Here is a 22990-nt window from a genome sequence, read left to right as displayed (position 1 = left end):
TACACTTCATAATTAACTTCAACTACAAAAGACCGACAAGCCTACAAATATACTCCGCAAAATGTACCACAATCAAATCCATAAACAACTGATTTACTCATATGACAGATATGGAGTTTTCTTAAACCAAGACCATTAATTCATTTAACCTCCTGACTTCCAGGAGGGACGGGCTCCTAGGGAGAGAGAGGGACTCAACCACACACTACATACTGTGCACTACAGTTCAAGTGTACAATGTTGCACTTAACTTGGGACATAGCATAGCATACATTGTGTCTTTGTCATATATTCTATTCTGTTCCGCCAAAGCAACATTAAAACAACATATTATGATCATACATAAGATTTCCTGTACCTGCACCTGTGGACATTTTGTCTAAATAACAAGATGAATCTGAAAGACAGTGGTCCAGTCACAACAACACTCACTTCCTCAGCTATCGCTGTAGGCAACATCAAACAAAGTCCCCAGGTTCTTTGGGTCAAAGAGTCAAAAAGTCTGGTTAGGACCAGGCAAGATCCAATACAATCCACACAATATCCTATGACAGAAAAATGTGTGCCAATTCCTAGTAACTGAGGTCAAGTTTATACCCCACGGCATTCTGGGTGGGTACTGACTGACTGTGGCTTTAGACATGTGAGAGGTCCTAGGCTGTATGCTGCCAAACTACCTCGAAGTGAACTGATGTTAAGCAACTTCCTTCAGGCACACCTTCATGGTGTCACTAGTTAGAGGATTATAGCACATGAACACAGCTGCAACAACTGGCTAATTTTTCACTGCCAATAAGTGAACAGCATGTCTACTGCATGGTTGGGCAGTCACCACTCTGGAAGTTTTCAAAGTGTCAGAGAAAGACAATACATTGGTAGCTGGTAACATGCTATCCAAAGGAAGGCAGAATAAACCAACAATATAAACCTCGTTGAGTATTGGGTATGGGTATGTCTTGGGTATGATGACTTGTGACAATTAAGGTCTATCAACAAATAGGCCTATATTGTGCAAAAAGCGAGTATCAAGGCAGAAAACCAAAGTCTCCCTAACCTAGAATCCTACAGCAGGGACAGCAATATTGTAAAGGTCCAGAGATAGAGTCCAGTCCAGAGAGAAGGTAATGGAATTCATGTGCCAAACACTTTCTATTGTGGGAAAATGAGGAATTGAGAAAACACAAGATGCATGCATTACACTCTGCCAGTATAATATTTCACAAATGCAGCTGTTGCCTAATTAGTTAGACTACCACACAGTATACAGCCTACAGGAAGAAAGCATCACCTATCGGTTTCACACATGAAATTTGGATTTCCAGTATGTGTCCCATCATTGGTAGAAACGTTATCAATGCAAGATGAAATTTCATCTCCGCAGGCAGGTAGTTAGAAAGAGACATCATCACCGCGGGGAGAAACGTCATCACCACAGGCAGAAATGACATCACGGGTTGAAATGTCATTGCCATGGGTAGAAATGTAATCACTGTCGGTAGATAGAAATGTCATTATTGCAGGTAGAAATGTCATCTCACAAGTAAAGATGCCATTGCCATGGGTAGAAACGTCATCATCCCAGCTACAAACGTCATCATCATGGGTACAAATGTCATCGCCGCTGGGAAACGTCATCACACAGGTAGAAACATCACTGCCGCAGTTAGGTAGAAATGTCATCAACGCAGGAAGAAATGCCATCACCGCAGGCAGGTAGAAACATCATCACTGTGTAGAAACCTTATCAACGGGGGTAGAAACGTCATTCCATGGGTACAAATGTCATCGTCATGGGTAGAAACGTCATCCCATGGGTACAAATGTCATCACCGATGGTAGAAATGTCATCTCATGGGTACAAATGTCATCACTGTGGGTAGAAACATCATCCCAGGTTTACAAATGTCATTGTCGCGGGGAGAAACGTCATTCCCTGGGTACAAATGTCATCACCGTGGGTAGAAACGTCATCCCATGGGTACAAATGTCATCGTCGCGGGTAGAAACGTCATCCCATGGCTACAAATGTCATCACCGGCGGTAGAAACGTCATTCCATGGGTACAAATGTCATCGTCACGGGTAAAACATCATCCCCTGGGTACAAATGTCATCACCGCGGGTAAAAACGTGCTTTGCCAAAATGTAGATGCGATTACAAAGCGGACAAAATCCAGACAACAAAAATGCATGTAAGCGAGTGATCTGGTTGTTTATTATCCAGGAGACATATCCAGATGCAGATCGCATTTTAATAGCAGGTGTAAAGAGGGTCTTTTCCTCACCTGGCAATGGAGGTCACATCTGTCGCCTCTCCAGCCCGGCGCGCAGGTACAATGTCCATCCAGGGCGTTGCACGCCCCCCCATTTCCACACATACAGGTGAGGTTGCAACCCAAACCCCAGGTACCACTGGGGCAGTTGATGGAACAGTCCACGCCATGCCAACCTAAGAGAGGTTTAAATAAAGTAAAGAAACTTTCAACAGACATGATTATACTTTTTGTGATGTAAAACAGCAAAAAAAACAATTTCCGGTGTAACAAATGGATCTTCTTGGTACGTATACATCTGCTACATTGAAATAATAACAACAACGAAGGTCATCATGATGGCCTCATAAAAAGTATATTGCTGAAATGTTGGTTTATGGTTAAGGACACATTAATAGGCTATGAACTTACTCCCCAATCAAAAAGAGTCAAAAGTGCCAAATGACGCCAAATTCGGTAGGTGAGTTCACTGGACGTACCTTAGTTTAGCAAGCAAAAAGCAAAGCAGGTCAAAAAATGTGATAAAATACTGATTAATCAATGTTATGTGTAATGTGGTATACACTATGTAGTGACCTTGTTGAGATATTCAATTCTGGCAGACACATATAGAATGGAATACATGTCTTTAGTCTTCTAGTTTCCAGAATCTTTGATTTGTTTTAAGTGAGGTAGCATCAACGGGTCAAAGTTCAAAAGTAACTTTTAATGATAAGAGTATTACCTCCTGTTGAGGTTCAACCAATTCAGTTTGAATTGTTTCTAGTCTGTTCAGTCTACTGTAAAATAACCAAAGACACTTTAAGACAAATATGTTATCATAGTACTGTCTCCTCCTCTCCTCTCTTCTTCTCTCCTCTCCTTTTCCTCCTTTCCTCCTCTTTCCTCCTCATCTCACCTGCTTTACAGGAGCAGGATCCATCCACTGGTGAACACTGAGCTCCATTCTTGCAGTTGCAGCTGGAGGAGCAGTTAATCCCATGTGTTCCTACTGGGCAGGGGACTGAACAGTTGGAGCCCTGGCAACATCAATAGTCAAATGGTTATAACACGTATTCTCATACAATAGAGGGCTTTCAGGTGACATGTTCTGATCATTTCAGAGTCATTCCTATGTTCCCAGGGTGCTATGTTCCCCAGATTTATATGGCACATAATGGGAACATGACAAAGGGTCCTATGTTCCCAGGGTCCTATGTTCCCCCGTTCTTGGGTTAGGGTTAGGGTTAGTAGGGATAGGTTTGTTGGTTGTAGATTTTTACCCAGAGCCCTGACCACAACTGTTTCAAAGAACAAAGGGGCTTTTTATCAGAACTATCCAGGTTAGGCACAGGTCATCCACCGTTATTTGATTGTACTTGGTTAGAGACCTTCAAAATCAAATAAAATGATAACCATTGATTTTGCTGTGTTTATATAGCTGTTTTGAAGCCTTGTTCAAATAAAAAAAACTGGATAATATTTATGAAATATTTTAACTTGAAACGGGTCAAATTTGACCCGAACACATTAGGAGGGTTAATGTGTGTTAACAGAATATTGAACTGGGGAACATAGGACCCTGGGAACATAGGACCTTGGGAACATAGGACCCTGGGAACATAGGACCTTGGGAACATAGGACCCTGGGAACATAGGACCTTGGGAACATAGGACCCTGGGAACTTAGGACCTTGGGAACATAGGACCTTGGGAACTTAGGACCCTGGCAACATAGATACGCTCCCGATGATTTCATGTTTAGATAATGTCAGCATGTTAGCTAGCTATCTGGCAGCTAACCATCACTGCCTTGTTGTCAACACATCTGATTTGCAAACTAGCTAATGTATCTCTTAGAAGGTAGCGTTAGCAGTGGCTAGTCGCATGTTAATATTTACGGTTGCGTTGCTATATTTGCCTGCTGGCTAGTTAGCTAGCTAACAGTTTGTTCAGGTTAACTGAGCTCTTTTCAAGCTTTCAAGTGTTTCAGAGTAGAGACTAGGGCTAGAGACAAGACAGTTTACTTTAACCTACATTTATGAACAAATCTACCTCATCAGCCTACTCACTTTTACTTATAACGTTGAATGGATCTACACACACACACCAAAACAATCTTTTTCAGATATTTGCTTTTGTTGTCTGTTATTTTGTTAGACATAATTTGTGCACAGCCAGCTCTCCAGTGGACTTCATGATGGAAGGTGATATGTGGTTCTGGAAGACATTTTTTATTTTTTTCTCATGTTCGCCAACCATTAAATGTATGTGTCTATTGGTGATAAATGCTTAAGGGTATCAAGTAGCCAAAGCATGTTCTACTGGATAGGAAGTCCTTTCATTGATAATAAATGTTTCAACTTCCATTTTGAGAAATGCTGTTTCAACCTCAGGTACTGCCGTGTCCATTACAGCTACTACAGTAACCATAAGCCTAGCTATATCTGTGCCCTCCTAGTGTCCGATTGCCATTTTGACATATAAAGCAGTAGAGCTTGTCATGATGCTGTATTATTATATTACATAATGTATTATATACTATGCTTTATGCTATGTATTGGCTAGATAATGAACAAACTAGTCAGGTTTGTCAGGTCAAGGCAAAAATAACTTCATAACTTGCAACCGAATCACAGCCGTGCTGATATACAGTACAACAGCACTCCATCTCGTGTGATATTGCTTAAATACGGCTGAAAACATTGCGCCATTATGGTTGTCGCCAACTGCAGTGTTGGTGGTCCTTCCAGCTGTCAGCACACTTAAACAAATATGGAACTTGTAGTCCATTTCCTAGCTACGGCTGTTAAGAAGTACAAAGTCTTACATATCCCTTACAAAAAAGTCACGTGAAAACCCACATGTGAATTCAAAGCACATGTGCTTTTTGGATATATGTTGGTTTTCCTATGTGAACATGTGAAATTTCCCATTGACATTTTCACCTGTGAATTGTCTCTTTGAATGTGACATGAAGTCTTCACATGTGAAACAACTATCGACATATTGGCTTGTGAAAATGTGAAAAAGTTCACGTGAACAAAAAAACAACACTTCATCTAGACTGAAGTAAAAACTGTCACATGATGTCAGAATACAACATAAGAAAATGTGTTCACATGTGAAAACCAACATATCCCGAAAGCACATGTGCTTTGAATTCACATGTGTTTTCACATACATTACTTTTTTGAAGGGCATCTTCCACTTTTTTTTTTAATGTTTTTCTTAAATTTGCAAATGCATATACAGGCTCTGATGAAGGCCACTAGGCTGAAACATTAGCATGTTTGTTGAGAAATAAATTGGTGAAACTGAGATTAGTCAACTTCGTCCTGTGTGTCCTGTGTGTGTGCCACCTGTGGAACCATACAGAGACCAGCTGCTTATAAATCTCTATTCTAAAGATGCATGGCCAAAATACTGTGTGAACCTTGTTTGATTGGAATTACCACATGACATTCCAGCATCACAGAACAGTGACTGGAGCAAATCACAAATGCTAACACATTGTCACTGACAGGCGAAAACCTTGTATCCTGTCAGCATTGTTTGTAGCTTGACCACCATGCATTTTTGCCATTTTCCACTGGGTTTTAGAAGAGTTTCATCAGCCCAAATTTCTCAATACATGGAGGATCATGTAACACTTCAACTGAAGTGAAAACATGAAAATTACCAAAATTGGAATTCCAAGGTTTTCACATGACAACAGCGATATCATGTCTAAGAATCACAACCAACAGCTCTATGGGAGAACCACACAGTAACTGAACCGAATTAAGGTTTAATAAGTGAAATTAAGCATCCTGTAACATTCATCAAGGACCCCTTAGTTAGTCCACATTACAGCCACAGACCCCCATTTGACGAGATTTTGTCTCTCTGACCCAAATTTGAGAAAATTGTTATTGTTAGATATGATTTTGTCCAGAATCCCATGACTATCTGTATTGTAGGTAGAGAGATAACAGAGAAACTACGATCAAAACAGTCATTCTTCCACATTCTCTAATTGTGTTAACTTCTTGTATATGAAATAACAGTGAAGTTTAACACTTCATCAATTTGCTGGGGACCCCCTGGAACCCCCTCAAGGACCCCTGGTGGTCCCCAGACCCCAACGTTAAGAACCAGTGTTGCACATGTTAGAAATGGGTATACCTTGAAGCCTGGTGCGCAGATACACTCTCCGGTCACACTGTGGCAGTCGGCACCGTTCTGGCACTGGCAAACCTGCTGGCAAGACTCGCCAAAAAAGCCCGGGGTGCAGGTCTCGTTGCAGTAGAGGCCCGACCAGCCGGGCTGACACGTACACTCCCCTGACATCGGGTGGCAGCTGGGGACAAGAGGGGGGAAATATCATATTTAAGTTTATTTAAGTAGAGGGGACATTTTTTGAAATGTACATGAGGTATGAAAATAAGACAACAACAAAGTATTATAGACCCCCCTTCTTCTTCAGGGGCTAAAATAATCATATCCTAAGCTCTGAGTCACAGTTATGTCCAGTAAGCCTGTAGGCACTGTAAACCCAGTGACTTCATTTGGAAATAAGGAGGCATTGTACATGCAGAATAAAAATGAGCATTGACCGTCACAAGTCACGCTGTATATTATATGGGTTATGGGCTTATGGTTTAATAGGTTATTTGGTAACACTTTACAATAAGGGTCACTAAGTTAAGGGTTAGTTAATGCGTCATAAACATTAACTAACCCTTAATTAACAGTTAACTAATGTGTCTGGTAATCATTTACTAATGGTGTTCATGTTAACTAAGGTATTAATTTATACATTATTTAATAGTCATCTTTATAAACTATTAAATCATGTATAAATGAATACCTTAGTTAACATGAACACCATTAGTAAATTACACATTATTAAACTGTTAATTAAGGGTTAGTTAATGCTTATTAAGCATTAACTAACCCTTAACTTAGTGACCCTTATTGTAAAGTGTTACCGGTTATATAATAGTATAATACTAGCAAAGACAAATAGGATATTAATAAGAATATACCAAAAGGGGGGTATTAAACATAACGCAGTTGACAATTACAACACTAGAACATGTTACTCACTGTGTTCATTATACTGCTTGCTCTAAATAGCTTATTTAGATTATACCTTCTGTATATCTATTTAGTTTATTTAGATTCTACATTTTGATTCTACCTTCTTTCACGGACATTTCTAAAAGTTCTTCTTCACTTTGAAAAGATTTCAGAGAAAAAAATCAAGATAAATGTACTTTCAAAAATCCCCCCTGGAGCCTAAGAAACTGTGCAGGTCAATAGGAAAACACACTTTTTGAGCAATAGTGGATCAATTTTTTTAGTTTGTGTGGGTTTCATTGTGTAGGGCACCACCCAAGAAAGAAAAGTCATCATGAAAAACATAAACTCCTGAGGAATTACTTATTACTTATTACTTACCTCTACAGTTTTAGAGATCAAAAATTCCACACCAAACTGACAGTATCTGCTTAACAGTTTAATATTCATAAGACAAAATAAGAAACGTGAACTGTGACATTAACTGTAGCGGCAGAGAGGAGGTGGAAAGGACTTGTATTTGTTATGCGCTTGACTGACAGCTGCCCCACCTGAAACAGCAGTCCCATTGAGAAGCAGCGGGACAGCTGTCCTCACCCCGCAACACATGCGGCCCGGCAGCTGTGCCGACCTGTCCGGTAGTCCGCCACTGGCTCACAACGGTCCACTGTCTGCCTGGTTAACGGTCTGACTGACATACACATACAGACCTGACATAATCCCAGACACATGCATGAACACTTAAGCCGGTTAACACCAGGGTTCGACCGATACAGGTTTTTGAAGGCCGATACCGATATTTTTGAATTTTTACGCTGCTCGTGGTTATTCAGTATCTTTGAACTCATGCAAAAAAAAAAAAAAAAAAATCACCAATATTAATATTCATTTTATTCTTGTCAGGGTGGAAAAGCCTCTGAAACAGCATTTAGACCATCATGGGACACTAAAACTCTCCACTGAAACACAGACTCAGACTAGTGAAATTATTTTAGGTAACACTTTACAATAAGGCTCACTAAGTTAAGGGTTAGTTAATGCTTAATAAGCATTAACTAACCCTTAATTAACAGTTAACTAATGTGTCTGGTAATCATTTACTAATGGTGTTCATGTTAACTAAGGTATTCATTTATACATTATTTAATAGTCATCTTTATAAACTATTAAATAATGTCTAAATTAACACCTTAGTTAACATGAACACCATTAGTAAATGACACATTAGTTAACTGTTAATTAAGCATTATTATTAAGCATTAACTAACCCTTAATAAGCATTAACTAACCCTTAACTTAGTGACCCTTATTGTAAAGTGTTACCTTATTTTAGGTGGGTCAGCAGCTTCTTTAAAAAGGAGAATTCCAAGCCTGATTGGAGTTTTTTTTACTCATTACTGTAGATGGTTTCCCAGTGTTTCTATCATATTATGACATATTTGCTATTTTTCCCTTGTCTTTGTTGTTTTTCAAAGTAAATATTTGGAAACCAACGCTGTCTAAATATCACAAGTTCCTCCCAGTAAAGAAGGGGCCGATTTTAAGCCGTCATTGTGTAAAATAAAGTTTGAATTTCTGTTCCATTTTACAGACTATAGCTTGTGAGGAAAACGCAGAAATCGTCATTTTGTATTTCTATTCTTGGTTTAACTAAAATTTGTATTTAGAAATGAAAGTAGATCCGGTCTCCCAAGCAGGAACAGCTCTCCTAAATGGTATCCCTCCGCTATGTTCTCTAATAAAAATGCTACTCGGTGAAATTATGTTCTAAAACGTTGGACCACAGTCAGTTGAAAATCACAGAATCTGTTCACCAACGTGTTAAATGTCAGTTTTCAGTCTATTTTCCTGCCTCATTCAAATGAATGGGAAGTAAAAATCTGAACTCTACAAACTCGTCCAGCTGCATCTGATCTTGGTGATTAGTTTATATTCTGGTTTTCATGGTGGTCAAGAGCAGAATAACCCCATGTAAAACTAAGTGGAATATTGCTTTAACGCTACATTACCGGCTATTGATTATGGATTACCTGCGTGTGTTCTGGGCGTAGCAGGGGACACTTCTTGTCACACTTGAGGCCGTAGTGGCCTTCGGACACAGTCGGACCTCTCCCCGTCTCCCCTGTGTAGCCCGCTCGCAGAGACACATCCCATTGATGTGGTAGCATTTGGCGTTGTTCATACAGCGGCAGGTCTGTGCACAGCCGCACCGTAAGTACCAACTGGACACTCGTCCTGGCACCTGTACAGAGGGAGAGACAGCACACCAGTGGTCAGTGACTTGTATTACCAATATGTCTGTATATAAGTCTGCTGTGAAGTGTCCATGTTCTATCTGTCTGTTGCTATAATAGAGCAGTGGTGGAAAAATATTTGAATCCTTTATTGAAGTAAAAGTAGCAATGCCATAATGGAAAAATACTGGTAACACTTTACAGTAAGAGTCACTAAGTTAAGGGTTAGCTCATGTTTAATAAGCATGAACTAACCCTTAATTAACAGTTAACTTAATGTGTCTGGTAATCATTTACTAATGGTGTTCATGTTAACTAAGGTATTCATTTATACATTATTTAATAGTCTATTAAATAATGTATAAATTAATACCTTAGTTAACATGAACACCATTAGTAAATTACACATTAGTTAACTGTTAATAAGGTTAGTTCATGCTTATTAAGCATGAACTAACTCTTATTAAGCATCAACTAACCCGTATTAAGTATTAACTCTTATTAAGCATTAACTCTTATTAAGCATTAACTAACCCTTATTAAGCATTAACTCTTATTAAGCATTAACATACTCTTATTTAAGCATTACTAACTCTTATTAAGCATTAACTAACTCTTATTAAGCATTAACTCTTATTAAGCATTAACTAACCCTTATTAAGCATTAACTAACTCTTATTAAGCATAACTCTTATAAGCATTAACTATCCCTTATTAAGCATTAACTACTCTTAAGCATTAACTCTTATTAAGCATTACTCTTATTAAGCATTAACTAACCCTTATTAAGCATTAAAACTCTTATTAAGCATTAACTCATATTAAGCATTAACTAACTCTTATTAAGCATTAACTAACTTCTTATTAAGCATTAACTCTTATTAAGCATTAACTAACTCTTATTAAGCTTATCTAACTCTTATTAAGCATTAACTAACTCTTATTAAGCATTAACTAACCCCTTATTAAGCATTAACTAACTCTTATTAAAGCATTAACTCTTATTAAGCATTAACTCTTATTAAGCATTAACTAACTCTTATTAAGCATTAACTACTCTTATTAAGCCTGAACTAACCCTTATTAAGCATTAACTAACTCTTATTAAGCATTAACTAACTCTTATTAAGCATTCATCCTTATTAAGCATTAACTAACTCTTATTAAGCATTAACTAACTCTTATTAAGCATTAACTAACTCTTATTAAGCATTAACTAACTCTTATTAAGCATTCATCCTTATTAAGCATTAACTAACTCTTATTAAGCATTAACTCTTATTAAGCATTAACTAACTCTTATTAAGCATTAACTAACTCTTATTAAGCATTAACTCTTATTAAGCATTAACTAACTCTTATTAAGCATTAACTCTTATAGCATTAACTAACCCTTAACTTAAAGACCCTTATTGTAAAGTGTTACTCACATACTTTCTAGTTCTGCATTCAAAAGTTTACTTCAGTAAAAGTCTAGAAGTATTAGCAGTAAAATGTACTGAGGTATCAACAGAAAAAGTCCTCATTCGTTCAGGAGTTAAATTATTGAAGCAGGAACCTGTCAGAAGTATGTTAATGTTGTCGGTCTAACTGCTCCATATACTGTTGGGGAGTTTAAACTCTAACAATGCAACATATTTCATGAGCTTATCGTATGTTTTGCGTGTAAAATCTTATTCTGCAAGGTAACTAGTAACTCAGATGGTCTGTCAATTACAGTTACTTAACAACCAATACTTACAGTAACACGATAAATAAAGAAGAATCAAAAGCCATACACAATAATTCACCATCAACTAAGGAAACCCATTACCTGACACTTCATATAATCTAATTATTCTTTCTTTATACATTTTCTTGAACTGAAAGATATTTATACAACCCTTTAAATCATTCTGTAGAGAATTCCACAGTTTGACATACACATCTGCTTTAAAGTGGTCCGTGCATACTGATGCTTCAAATTAAATTTCCTTCTATGGTCCTCGTCCTCTGAACTAAAAACAAACAACCTTTTTAAATTTTCTGGTAATACGCTGCTTTTTGCCCTGTACATAACTAATAATGTCTGTAACTCAACTAAACTGAGAAACCTGACTTAATAAACAGTCTGTTGGTGTGTTCTCTTGAATCCACTTTATGAATAATTCTTACTGCTCTTTTCTGTAATATAAACAATGGCTTTATGTTGCTCATATACGTGTTGCTATACGTGTTAATTCAGAAGCTTTTACTCTGCACACATTGTAAATGAGCTATGAAAGCTTTCGGCAAAGTACCAGGTTTTCTACTTTAGTAGGATATTTTGACCTCTGACCTCTGACCTCTCTGCGGAGGAGGGCAAGAGACAACACTATTTCCCTACTGGGATCAAAAGAGTTTCATGGCAATACATTCAAGCACTTGTAATTCACATGCTTGTTTCATACACAACCACACACACACTGCTGGCTGAAGTCAAAAGGCTGCAGTTGTGGTTTCCCTGCTGACTCGGCAGCACAGTCATCTGCTGGAACAAGGAAGTTTAGCTAATGTGGCTAAGCTGCTAAGCAAAACAAACAATTTTCAAACAAACAATGTGATGGTCCCCATTATCTTTCCCTTGATTACATACAGCAGACCGACCGCAACCGCCCAGTCAGGCTATTTGTGTCAGCTGTCACACGGTTTGAGAATGAAATCTGTATTGTAGGTAGAGAGATAACAGTGAAACTATGATCAAAACAGTCATTCTTCTACATTCTCTAATTGTATTCACTTATTATAAATGAAATAATGCTGAAGTTTAACACTTCATTCATTTGCTGGAGACCCCCTGGAACCCCCTCAAGGACCCCTGGTGGTCCCCGGACCCCACGTTGAGAACCACCGCATTATATCATCCTCATTCCAACACGGTGTTGTCAATAAGCGCTGGACTCTGTTTTCCAGTTGCTGACAGTCCCAGTCTCCCTGCGGGGGCCAGATAATAACGCTTTCAGTGCTTATCTAGAGCAGTGGTTCTCAACGTGGGATCCGAGGACCACCAGGTGATCCTTGAGGGCATTCCAGGGGGTCCCCAGCAAATTGATGAATTGTTAAACTTCATTATTTTGTCATTTTAGAATGACTGAAGAAAAATAACAAAGAAATAAAAATAAAATAAAACAACAAGAACAAATATAGCCGCAAGCGGCCATGAAAGGGGTTCAAGCCTTTTCTGAACAGTACTGACGTCGTAAAAAAAGTGTCAATGGTTCCGAAGACATCGTCCAAATATATCCCTTGATATATCTGCCAAGTTTTGCGGTCATTGAACAAACGGGTGTGATGGCAGTTTTTCTGTTAGGCCACGCCCATTTTTGCCGTTTGCGGTGCCCCCTTTTAGTCGAATCGCACAAAATTCGGTACACATGTTAAAAATGCCATTCCAGACGAGGTTGAGAAGTTTGGGACCGATTATGCAAATGGACTTTGATTTACCGGCTGTTACATGGTTATTACACCATAGGCCCCGCCCACATGTGTACCAAATTTCCTGCGATTTCATCATCGGGATTAGGAGATACAGTTTTTTGGCATTTGTAGCGCCCCCTACTGTTCAATCTTAACACAGCTGTGCGCACATGGTCAGTGACGATATCTGAACAAGTTCACCAAGTTTCATGATGACTGAACAATCGGTCATGAAGCTATAACAATTTAGCTGATAGGCCACGCCTTCTCACAAATGTAAAAATGAATATCTTAAAAACGACAGTAGATATCGACAACCTTTTAACAACTTTTCATGCGACTGGTCTGTAGATGCTACATACCAATTTTGGTGGTGATCGGAGGAGATGTTAACAATGGGTTAAAAGAAGGTAATAGAGAAAGGTCAGTTTAGGGGGGAGGGTTTTTAATCTTTTAAAGTAGGATATTATAGGATCCCAAATTGAATGAAAACAAGACAAAAAAAGAAACATTGTTCACGCCCCCCCCCCCCCCCCCCCCCCCCCCCCCCCGAGGTCCCGTTAATGGTTTCCAGTGGGTAAAGGGTGGGGCACGGTACGGGCCCCGGCTACCCGGGCGGCGCTGTAGCCTGACGTTTGGCTTCCCTCAAGGCCCTTATTTACTCATAAAAGCGCACTTGAAGGGCCTATTCTTGTCTCCTCGCTGGTCTGGCTAAGTATATGGTGCGCGCTCTCTGATATTTCGCTAATTATATGGACTTGAAGCCCCAGCTCTGGCCCGGCACACACACACACACACACACACACACACACACACACACACTGGGAGAGATTTGTCTGTGAAAACACCGACCGGAGGCTTCCTGGTTGTGTTTTCCTCTCTAAAGACGGCGTGAAGGATGTAGAGGACAGATCGGGACATATGGAAGATGTTTTTCCGATTTTTTCCTTATGGCATTTTCAGAACAGATGGAATTTTTCACTTGTGACTTTTCAGTAACTAAAAGGTTTAAATGATGCATTTTAGCTGCTTATGCCAGTGGTTCTCAACGTGGGGTCCAGGGACCACCAGCGGTACAAGAAGTGAACACAGTTACAGAATGTAGAAGAATGACTGTTTTGATCATAGTTTCACTGTTATCTCTTTGCCTACAATACAGATAGTCATGGAATTCTGGACAAAATCATATCTAACAATAAAAATATTCTCAGATTTGGGTCCGAGAGACAAATGGGGGTCCATGGCCCTAATGTGTACTAACTTAGGGGTCCTTGATATGAAAAAGGTAGAGAATCACTGGCTTATGCTATGCTGACATTGTGATTGGTGAAATATAATTAATATGCACTAATTCAATTTCAAAATTTTCAGCAAGTCAAAGCATAGTAACCTCATCTAAAATGAATTTACTCTGTCTGCAGAGGTGTGACCAAGTCGACTTTGCTCGAGTCCAAAGTCAGTCTCAAGTCTTGAGGCTCAAGTCCAAGTCAAGTCCAAGTCATTAATGTCAAGTCTCAAGTCTAAATGTAGAACAGCAAGTCAAGTCAGAACAAATCAAGAGTCCAGTATCAATTTAATATGTTAAAGAAAACTAAATATCTAGGACTTTTCAATGCAATATGGTTTTAATAGGATAAAAACTTGGTAAGAGCATCATGAGTTTGATTTCTATAATCAGTTTCAACTTCAATAAATTCAATCATTCCATACAAATTCAGAAAGCAGAATTGAAATTCAGTCGTCTGCTGGAACAAATCTCATCACTTTCAATCTGAGTCATTTACACAAACACAAGATCTCAAGTCAAGACTTTAGAAACCTTTTCAAGTCATCAGAGTACAAGTCAGAGTCAAGTCCCAAGTCACCAGAACCCAAGTCAAGTCTCAAGTCTTCTCTTCATGCATCGAGTCGAGTCTCAAGCAATTCAAACTGTGACTCGAGTCCAAGTCACGTGACCCGAGTCCCCACCTCTGTCTGTCATGCCATGCAATATCATTTGCCGTTTTTTTTTTACCGCAGAAGGGCAGAGCGGTGCTTATATTCCCGGGCCCGGGGCCAACGCAAAAAAACCATGAGCTATAAAAGTAGCAGGGATTTCCACGCCAAAATGTTTGCGTGTTAAACACCGGTCTGGGCTCAAACGAATCGTATTGACCCATTTCAGTAGTTTGGCCACATCAGATTTTTTTTGTCAGCTGCAAAGTGGGTCACGGATTCAGCGTTGTTTTGATTCCTTTGGCGTTTTCAGTAGATGTCGACATATTCCTCGAGTCAGATGTGGGTTAGTGATGCTGTAGAGGATTAATAGTGTGTTCTTTGTTTCCACTGCCAGCCTCTGCCCATGCAGTACTGACAGGATGGCAGAAAGAAGAAAAATTTGATCAGAAAATGAGACTACAGAACACCATAGAAATAAAACGCACAGTCTAGGAGGACAACAGGGGTTCTGTGCGAGTATCCTATGTCATAGGAATGATTTCATTTTTGGATTTAATATTCTTTGTTGAGTCTCCAAGGGTGAAATTCTCCGTCCTCCCACTAGTTAGGGCGCAGGTTTGGCCAGACAGTCAGAATTCAGAGAAAAACTGACTGACTTCATTCTCAGAATCCTGAAAAATGCTGTAATGAATAATGCTATCACTGACATTATTACTTTTTCTATAATCTATGAATGAATGATCCATTTTATCATGCTCTGCTTGGAGTATAATCTCCTGATTTTGTATGTCTTACTATTTGATATTTATTGTTTTGTCTTGTTTTGTTTTGTTAAATGTTTTGTCTAATTATGTTTATATTGTATTTTTGTCGTTAAGGACCCCCTTGAAAACGAGATTGTACATCTCAAGGGGTTATTCCTAATAAAGAATTTCCAATAAAATGCGATGCATTTGTGTAATCGGGTGGCTGTCATATTTGCAGGAAATATTATTATTATGAATAATAATAATAATAATAAACTTTATTTGTATAGCACCTTTCATACAAGAAATGCAGCTCAAAGTGCTTCACATAAAACTTGATAATAATAATAAAAATAAGATAAAGATGAGAATAGAATACATAGAATGCATCTTCACATGAAAATAGACATAGAATGAGCATAGAAACAGGGATAGAATGCCATAATTAATGTAAAATAAGATGAGATTGATGAGATTGATGAGATTTTCTCTCTTGGACCCAAATCTGAAAATATTTTTTATTGTTAAATATGATTTTGTCCAGAATTTAATGACTATCTGTATTGTAGGTAGATAGATAACAGTGAAATGATCAAAACAGTCATTCTTCTACATTCTTGTTCTTATAAATGAAATAATGAAGTTTAACAATTCATCAATTTGCTGGGGACCCCCTGGAATGCCCTCAAGTTTAAATTTGCTCGTCATCATCAATTCAGACAGCAGAAATGTGTGTCACGATATTAAAATATCTTCATATCATCATGATATGATTCCTCTGAAAGATGATAAACGATAATATTGAATTATCACCCAGCCCTAGTTTCTAAGTTTAAAAGCTTGTACAATTGTGATCTAACCAACACATGGTGCCATGGCGATATCCAGCATCACGGGAAATATCGCGATATTTCCTGCGATATCGGCCCAAGCCTAGAATACACGTCCTTAAATGACATGACACTCCAGATACTCCATGACCAGTGGGAACCCTGCGGGATCAGCTTGGGGATGAAGTGCCTTGAAACCACAGGCTCACCGACAACAGTCCGCTATAGCCGCACCTTATGGCTAAAACCCGCCAGAAATATTGTAAAATGTTGGTCTCACCGTTCTCCGGTGTATCCGGGGCTGCAGAGACATTGTCCGGTAGACGAGACGCAAATCCCTTCGTTGTGACACTGACATTCCTGGGAACAATTTCGTCCAAAACGTCCCTCTGGACACGGCTGGCCACACACTGTACCCTGCACAGCAATAACAAGAGGAGACCTAGTGTTCAAACTGAAGGTGACTAGTTTTTATGCTTCGATTCTTTCTGTTCATGTGTGGCTTCTGTAGACATAATAACAATAAACGGTAACACTTTACAATAAGGGTACATTAATTAAGGGTTAGTTAATGCTTAATAAGCATTAACTAACCCTTAATTAACTATTAAATAATGTATAAATTAATACCTTAGTTAACATGAACACCATTAGTAAATTACACATTAGTTAACTGTTAATTAAGGGTTAGTTAATGCTTAATAAGCGTTAACTAACCCTTATTAAGCATTAACTAACCCTTAATTAATGTACCCTTTTTGTAAAGTGTTACCCAATAAACTGTATTTATACAGCACTTTTTTCAAGCCGAGATTACAGTGCTTTGACAGTCAAAAAAACAAACATCATACTCATAAAATAATTAATTATTGTAATTATTAATTACAATAATTAATGTAAAAGTAAGGAAATAAATGAGATAAGAAGGTATGAATAGAGGATAAAAAACAATATAATAGGAAAAATAATAGGACAAAAAGGCATTGCATAAAAGTAAATCTATAAAATATGTTTGAAAAAGTTGTGTCAAAGATGATATTGATAATGCTATGGTATAATATAATGGTAAGAGGAAGAGGCTATGTAGAGTGGATATCTGTGTGTGTGTGTGTGTGTGTGTGTGTACCATCCATCCTGCGGGACACGAGCACTCTCCGGTGACGTGGTGACACACTCCTCCGTTCTGACACGGGCATCTCTCCTCACACTGCTGCCCGTGTTTACCCGGCGGACACAGGTCCTCACAGCTAGGGGGAAAAACAAAACAACAAGCATTTATCATTTATCCATGCTCCATTTTTGGAGGTGATATTTGAACGTTTCCTTTTATTGGAAGTTGCACTAAATATTTGAGAATTTGAGAGAGCATAAAGTAGGGTTAGACTGGGAGAGATTCTGGGAGAAACACTGAATATTTGCGTGTTTTGTCATGAAAATAGGCAAATTGGTAACAGTTTACTATAAGGGTACATTAGTTAAGGGTTAGTTAATGCTTAATAAGCATTAACTAACCCTTAATTAACAGTTAACTAATGTGTCTGGTAATCATTTACTAATGGTGTTCATGTTAACTAAGGTATTAATTTATACATTATTTAATAGTCATCTTTATAAACTATTAAATAATGTATAAATGAATACCTTAGTTAACATGAACACCATTAGTAAATTATTACCAGACACATTAGTTAACTGTTAATTAAGGGTTAGTTAATGCTTATTAAGCATTAACTTATAGATGCTTATTGCTAATGCTTATGTTATGTTAATGCTTATTAATCATTAACATAAAGCTTATTAAGCATGCTTATTAAGCATTAACTAACCCTTAATTAATGTACCCTTACTGTAAAGTGTTACCGGCAAATTTATAGATATTGAATAGTGGCACAAAATACTGGCTATTGGCCACTTTGGTCTTAAAATATCCTTATTGGTTGAAGAAACAGTGGCTATGTTTGCTCTGGTTAAGGTCTTACTTACTCAGGTTTACATGAAGATTTGATACCCAGAGATTGAGTCTCCCTGTTAACCGGTCTCTCATTTAACATGGTTTTAGGTTTTAGGTTTTAGGTCACATGGAAACGTCAAAACTGGGCAAGAACAACCTGGGCGCTCCGACCCAGAACCGGGTTACTTGAGAAACCGGGTTTAGAATGGAATTCTCCACGCATGTAAACAAAGCCACTGACTAACTACTGCTGAATGACATACCAATCATCTAGAGAGCCACTTATGTGCACTTATGCATAGTGTCTGTGTGTCTTGGACGATGTCTGTGCGACTCGGATTATGCTTCACGAGCCGTTTGGAGTCATTCTATGGTTATTTTTGGAACTCTAAAGATCGGTCCTCAAAGAAAGAAAGTCGTGCTGGGAAGCTCCGGGAGTGTTTTTATGGACCGGCAAACTTCACCACAGCTTCAACTGGCATGGGGGTGGGGGGGGTGAGTAGATAATGACTGAATTTTCATTTTTTGGGTGAACTATTCCTTGAATGCCACTGTTAAGACTCCGACTTACAAAGCCCCGGTGTATCCCGGCGAGCACGTGCACTCCCCGGTCACGTGGTGGCAGGCGGCGCCGTTCTGGCACTGGCACTTCTGTTGGCACCCGTTACCGTAGGCGCCGGCGTCGCACGGGGCCTCGCAGCGCCAGCCCCGGTAGCCCGGGTTGCAGATGCAGGCGCCGGTGATGGGGTTGCAGAGCGCGCCGTTCTGGCACTGGCACCGGTTGCTGCAGTGGGGACCCCAGTGGTTACTGTCGCAAGCTGAAGGAAGACGGAAGGAAAGGATACATGTTTAGTTCATCGTCTCTGACTCGTCAAACCCCCCCCCCCCCCCCCCCCCCCGCTCTTTGACTGTTTCAAGTTACTGCCATCCAGTGGGAGGTACTGTGTCCTACGGAGGAGGATTAGGGCCACATGTGAAAACTTGGACTTCTGAGTCTGAATTCTGAGTTTAAAGTCAGAATTCTGAATTTAAACTCAGAATTCTGAGGTCAGCAAGTATGTATCCATCCATCCATCCATCGTCCATCCGTCCGTCCGTCCGTCCATCCAGCCATACATCCAGCCATCATCCATCCGTCCGTCCATCTGTCCGTCCGTCCATCCTTCCATCCGTCCGTCCCTCCATCCATCCAGCCAGCCAGCCATCCACCTATCCATCCATCCAGCCAGCCATCCATCTATCCATCTATCCATCCAGCCAGCCATCCATCTACCCATCCATCCATCCATCCATCCATCCATCCATCCAGCCAGCCATCATCCATCCGTCCGTCCATCTGTCCGTCCGTCCGTCCTTCCATCCATCCATCCAGCCAGCCATCCATCTATCCATCCATCCATCCATCCATCCAGCCATCATCCATCTGTCCGTCCATCTGTCCGTCCGTCCGTCCGTCCTTCCATCCATCCAGCCAGCCATCCATCTATCCATCCAGCCATCCATCCATCTATCCATCCATCCATCCATCCAGCCATCCATCTGTCCGTCCCTCCGTCCTTCCATCCATCCATCCATCCATCCAGCCAGCCATCCATCTATCCATGGATTTCTTTCTTTCTCTCTCTACCTCTCTCTCAAATATTTCAAATTTCCTTGTTTCCTTTTCTTTCTTTCTTTTTTTTCTTTCTCTTTCTAAATATCATCTTTGGTACCATCTGTCTTATGTTGACAACACCCTTTTGTGTGTGTATTCTATATCTGTTGCATTCTATATCTGTATTTTAACAAAAGTTTTTTTTTTACAAAAGCCCATCTAGGGACAAACATTGCAAATTAGCTTGGGCTATAAATGTTCTATGTCAGTGGTTCTCAACGTGGGGTCCGGGGATCACCAGGGGTCCTTGAGGGGGTTCCAGGGGGTCCACAGCAAATTGATGAATTGTTAACTTCACCATTATTTCATTTACAAGAAGTGAAGACAATTAGAGAATGACTGTTTTGATCATAGTTTCTCTGTTATCTCTCTATCTACAATACAAATAGTCATGGAATTCTGGACAAAATTATATCTAACAATAAAAAATATTCTCAGATTTGGGTGTGGGGGAAATGGGGGTCTGTGGCTCTAATGTGGACTGAATTAGGGTCCTTGATATGAAAAAGGTTGAGAATCACTGTTCTATGTGATATCAGACTATTTTTCGTTAGAATGTTCTATGTTTATGTGTCCATCCCTATTCAAATAAACACTGAAATGAAATGAAATGTGAGGACCCAAATGTAACAGGCCTGCAGCCTATATAAGGCTCCAGTCCCACCCAATAGTTTTGAAAATGAAGCCATGAAGCCTTAAGAGAAGTGTTAAAGACTGTAAAAAAAAAACTGACCAAGCTTGAGTGGAGCAGCTTCCATCAAACCAGAACCCTTCCTCAACCTTCTCCACTTTGTCTCGCTCCCGATTTCCACCTATCCATCTCACACGGAAACGAGTCCAATCACGGCTCGTCGTCAGCGGGGGCAACTGCCGCGCCTAATTTGAGTTTTGACAGGAAGCCCGAGTGGCACCGCACCATCAATCACCTTAACTCGCTCGAACAAGCGTAAACTTTGGCGGCTGAAACCGGAGCCTGCGCCTCATCACTGACATCAAAAACACATGACCCTAAAGGCAGGGGTAGAGTCAATTATTTTAGGGCATGGTGCGCTGCGACCTTAACCCGCGTCGTTAACCTTTTGCTGCCGGATTTCGACCGCATGCGGGACCACACCTCGTACGCACGGCTCTACCGATGCCTCTGGCCTTCCCGTCATCGGGTTCCAGCATGGGAGCTTCATCATGTGCCCCTGTGACCGCAGTCAACTGGTAAACTTCGTACCGCATGTTTATTCTAGATGTTCTTTCATCTTGTAGAGAACACGTAAAGAGGCCACTGCCCTCGCAGGGTCTGGCAATGACTAGGGGAAAAAAATACGGAGGGAGTCGAGAAGGTTTACGGCTGCCAAACCTTTCATTACAGTACTCTACGTCATGGAGGTCTATATAAAGTTTGGGGGGAAAGTGAGATTTTTGCGCTACGAAGAAATGCTCGGGCAGAAAATGAAAGTTCAGACAGGGACATCCGATAACTTACAGTATATTGAGATTGCAGTTAAAGGAATAGTTCACCCAAAAATGAAAATTCTGTCATCATCTACTCACCCTCATGCCAAATGAAACACAGGTGAAATTTGTTAGTCCATATAACACACAGGGAGGTTGCCAGCACAACTTGGTAGCAGCCTCCTCCAAAACAATTGAAGTCAATGGGGACCTGTTCTTTAGAGTTCCAAAACAAAAACAGCCAAACAATCACACTGTGAATAGAAAGACCTATACACCATTATTTGTTGCAAATCAATCAGCTGTAGTTAAGATTTGCACTAAATGATGGTGTAAATATACTGTAGGTCTTTTTGGAACTCTGAAGAACTGGTCCCCACTGACTTCAGTTGTTTTGGAGAAGGCTGCTATGGAGTTGTGCTGCCAACCTCCCTGTGTGTTATATGGACAAACTTCACCTGTGTTTCAACTGGCATGAGGGTGAGGAGATGATGACAGAATTTTCATACTCTAGACCAGTGATTCTCAACCTTTTTCATATCAAGGACCCCTAATTTAGTCCACATTAGAGCCACAGACCCCCATTTGATGAAATTTTGTCTCTTGGACCCATATTTTTTATTGTTAGATATGATTTTGTCCAGAATCCCATGATTATCTGTATTATAGGCAGGGAGATAACAGTGAAACTATGATCAAAACAGTCATTCTTCTACATTCTCTAATTGTGTTAACTTCTAGTAAATTAAATAATGCTGAAGTTTAACAATTCATCAATTTGCTGGGGACCCCCTGGAACCCCCTCAAGGACCCCTGGTGGTCCCCGGACCTCATGTTGAGAACCACTGCTCTAGACCTGCTAAGTTCTAATTACGCTACGCTAAACTTGGTATTCTTGGTGTTATACAGTAGGTGATCTTAGAGATGTGACCCAGTTGCTGAGAACAAAGTTCGAAAGTTCACCCTTTCAAGCCTGTATCCAAAATCATTCAGCTTAAACCCCATTTCATCCCAGTTTAGGGTTTCAGAACTTCACCTATGGGTATATACCCTCCAGTATAAACCCTTCCTGTCCCACATGTGCCGTGGCATCAGGCCAGCCCCGACCTCTGCGGCTAAATGTGTAATTTAGCCTGATTAGAGCATGTTTGGACTGATGGTGTCACTTAAGTTTGTAATTATATGTGCTTTCGTATCTGTATGTGTAATATGGAGTCTGTGTTTATTACTGCAGAGAGTGAACCTGGCTGCCACTTCATAAGGTAAACACAGAGGGAAGCAAAATGTGACTCAAAGCCTTTCCTGCGTACACAGTCACTTTTACTACTTACTACTCCCCAGTAAGATCCCAATGTAATAATAATAAACTTTATTTGTATAGCACCTTTCATACAAGAAATGCAGCTCAAAGTGCTTCACATAAAACTTGATAATAATAGTG

At 39.8% G+C, this 22990-nt stretch overlaps 1 protein-coding gene across 1 annotated transcript in view; it reads right to left on the bottom strand.

Annotated features, from left to right (window-relative positions):
- Window positions 1-2284: 2284 nt before the first annotated feature.
- The window catches only part of megf10 (multiple EGF-like-domains 10), a gene marked incomplete at its 3' end in the record, with an annotated part of 42232 nt that continues 21526 nt past the window's right edge, over window positions 2285-22990 (bottom strand). The window contains 8 exon segments of the mRNA XM_071530571.1: window positions 2285-2448; window positions 3171-3291; window positions 6419-6593; window positions 9346-9523; window positions 9526-9557; window positions 16779-16915; window positions 17625-17745; window positions 19021-19267. Coding sequence (XP_071386672.1) covers window positions 2285-2448; window positions 3171-3291; window positions 6419-6593; window positions 9346-9523; window positions 9526-9557; window positions 16779-16915; window positions 17625-17745; window positions 19021-19267 — 1175 coding nt within the window.

Source organism: Centroberyx affinis, unplaced genomic scaffold (genome assembly GCF_046629955.1).
Source record: "Centroberyx affinis isolate AG114_WGS23_722 - 3 ecotype Tasmania unplaced genomic scaffold, CSIRO-AGI_Caff_v1 ptg000134l_1, whole genome shotgun sequence".
NCBI lineage: Eukaryota > Metazoa > Chordata > Actinopteri > Beryciformes > Berycidae > Centroberyx > Centroberyx affinis.
This window is presented reverse-complemented; position numbering and strand designations above follow the sequence as displayed.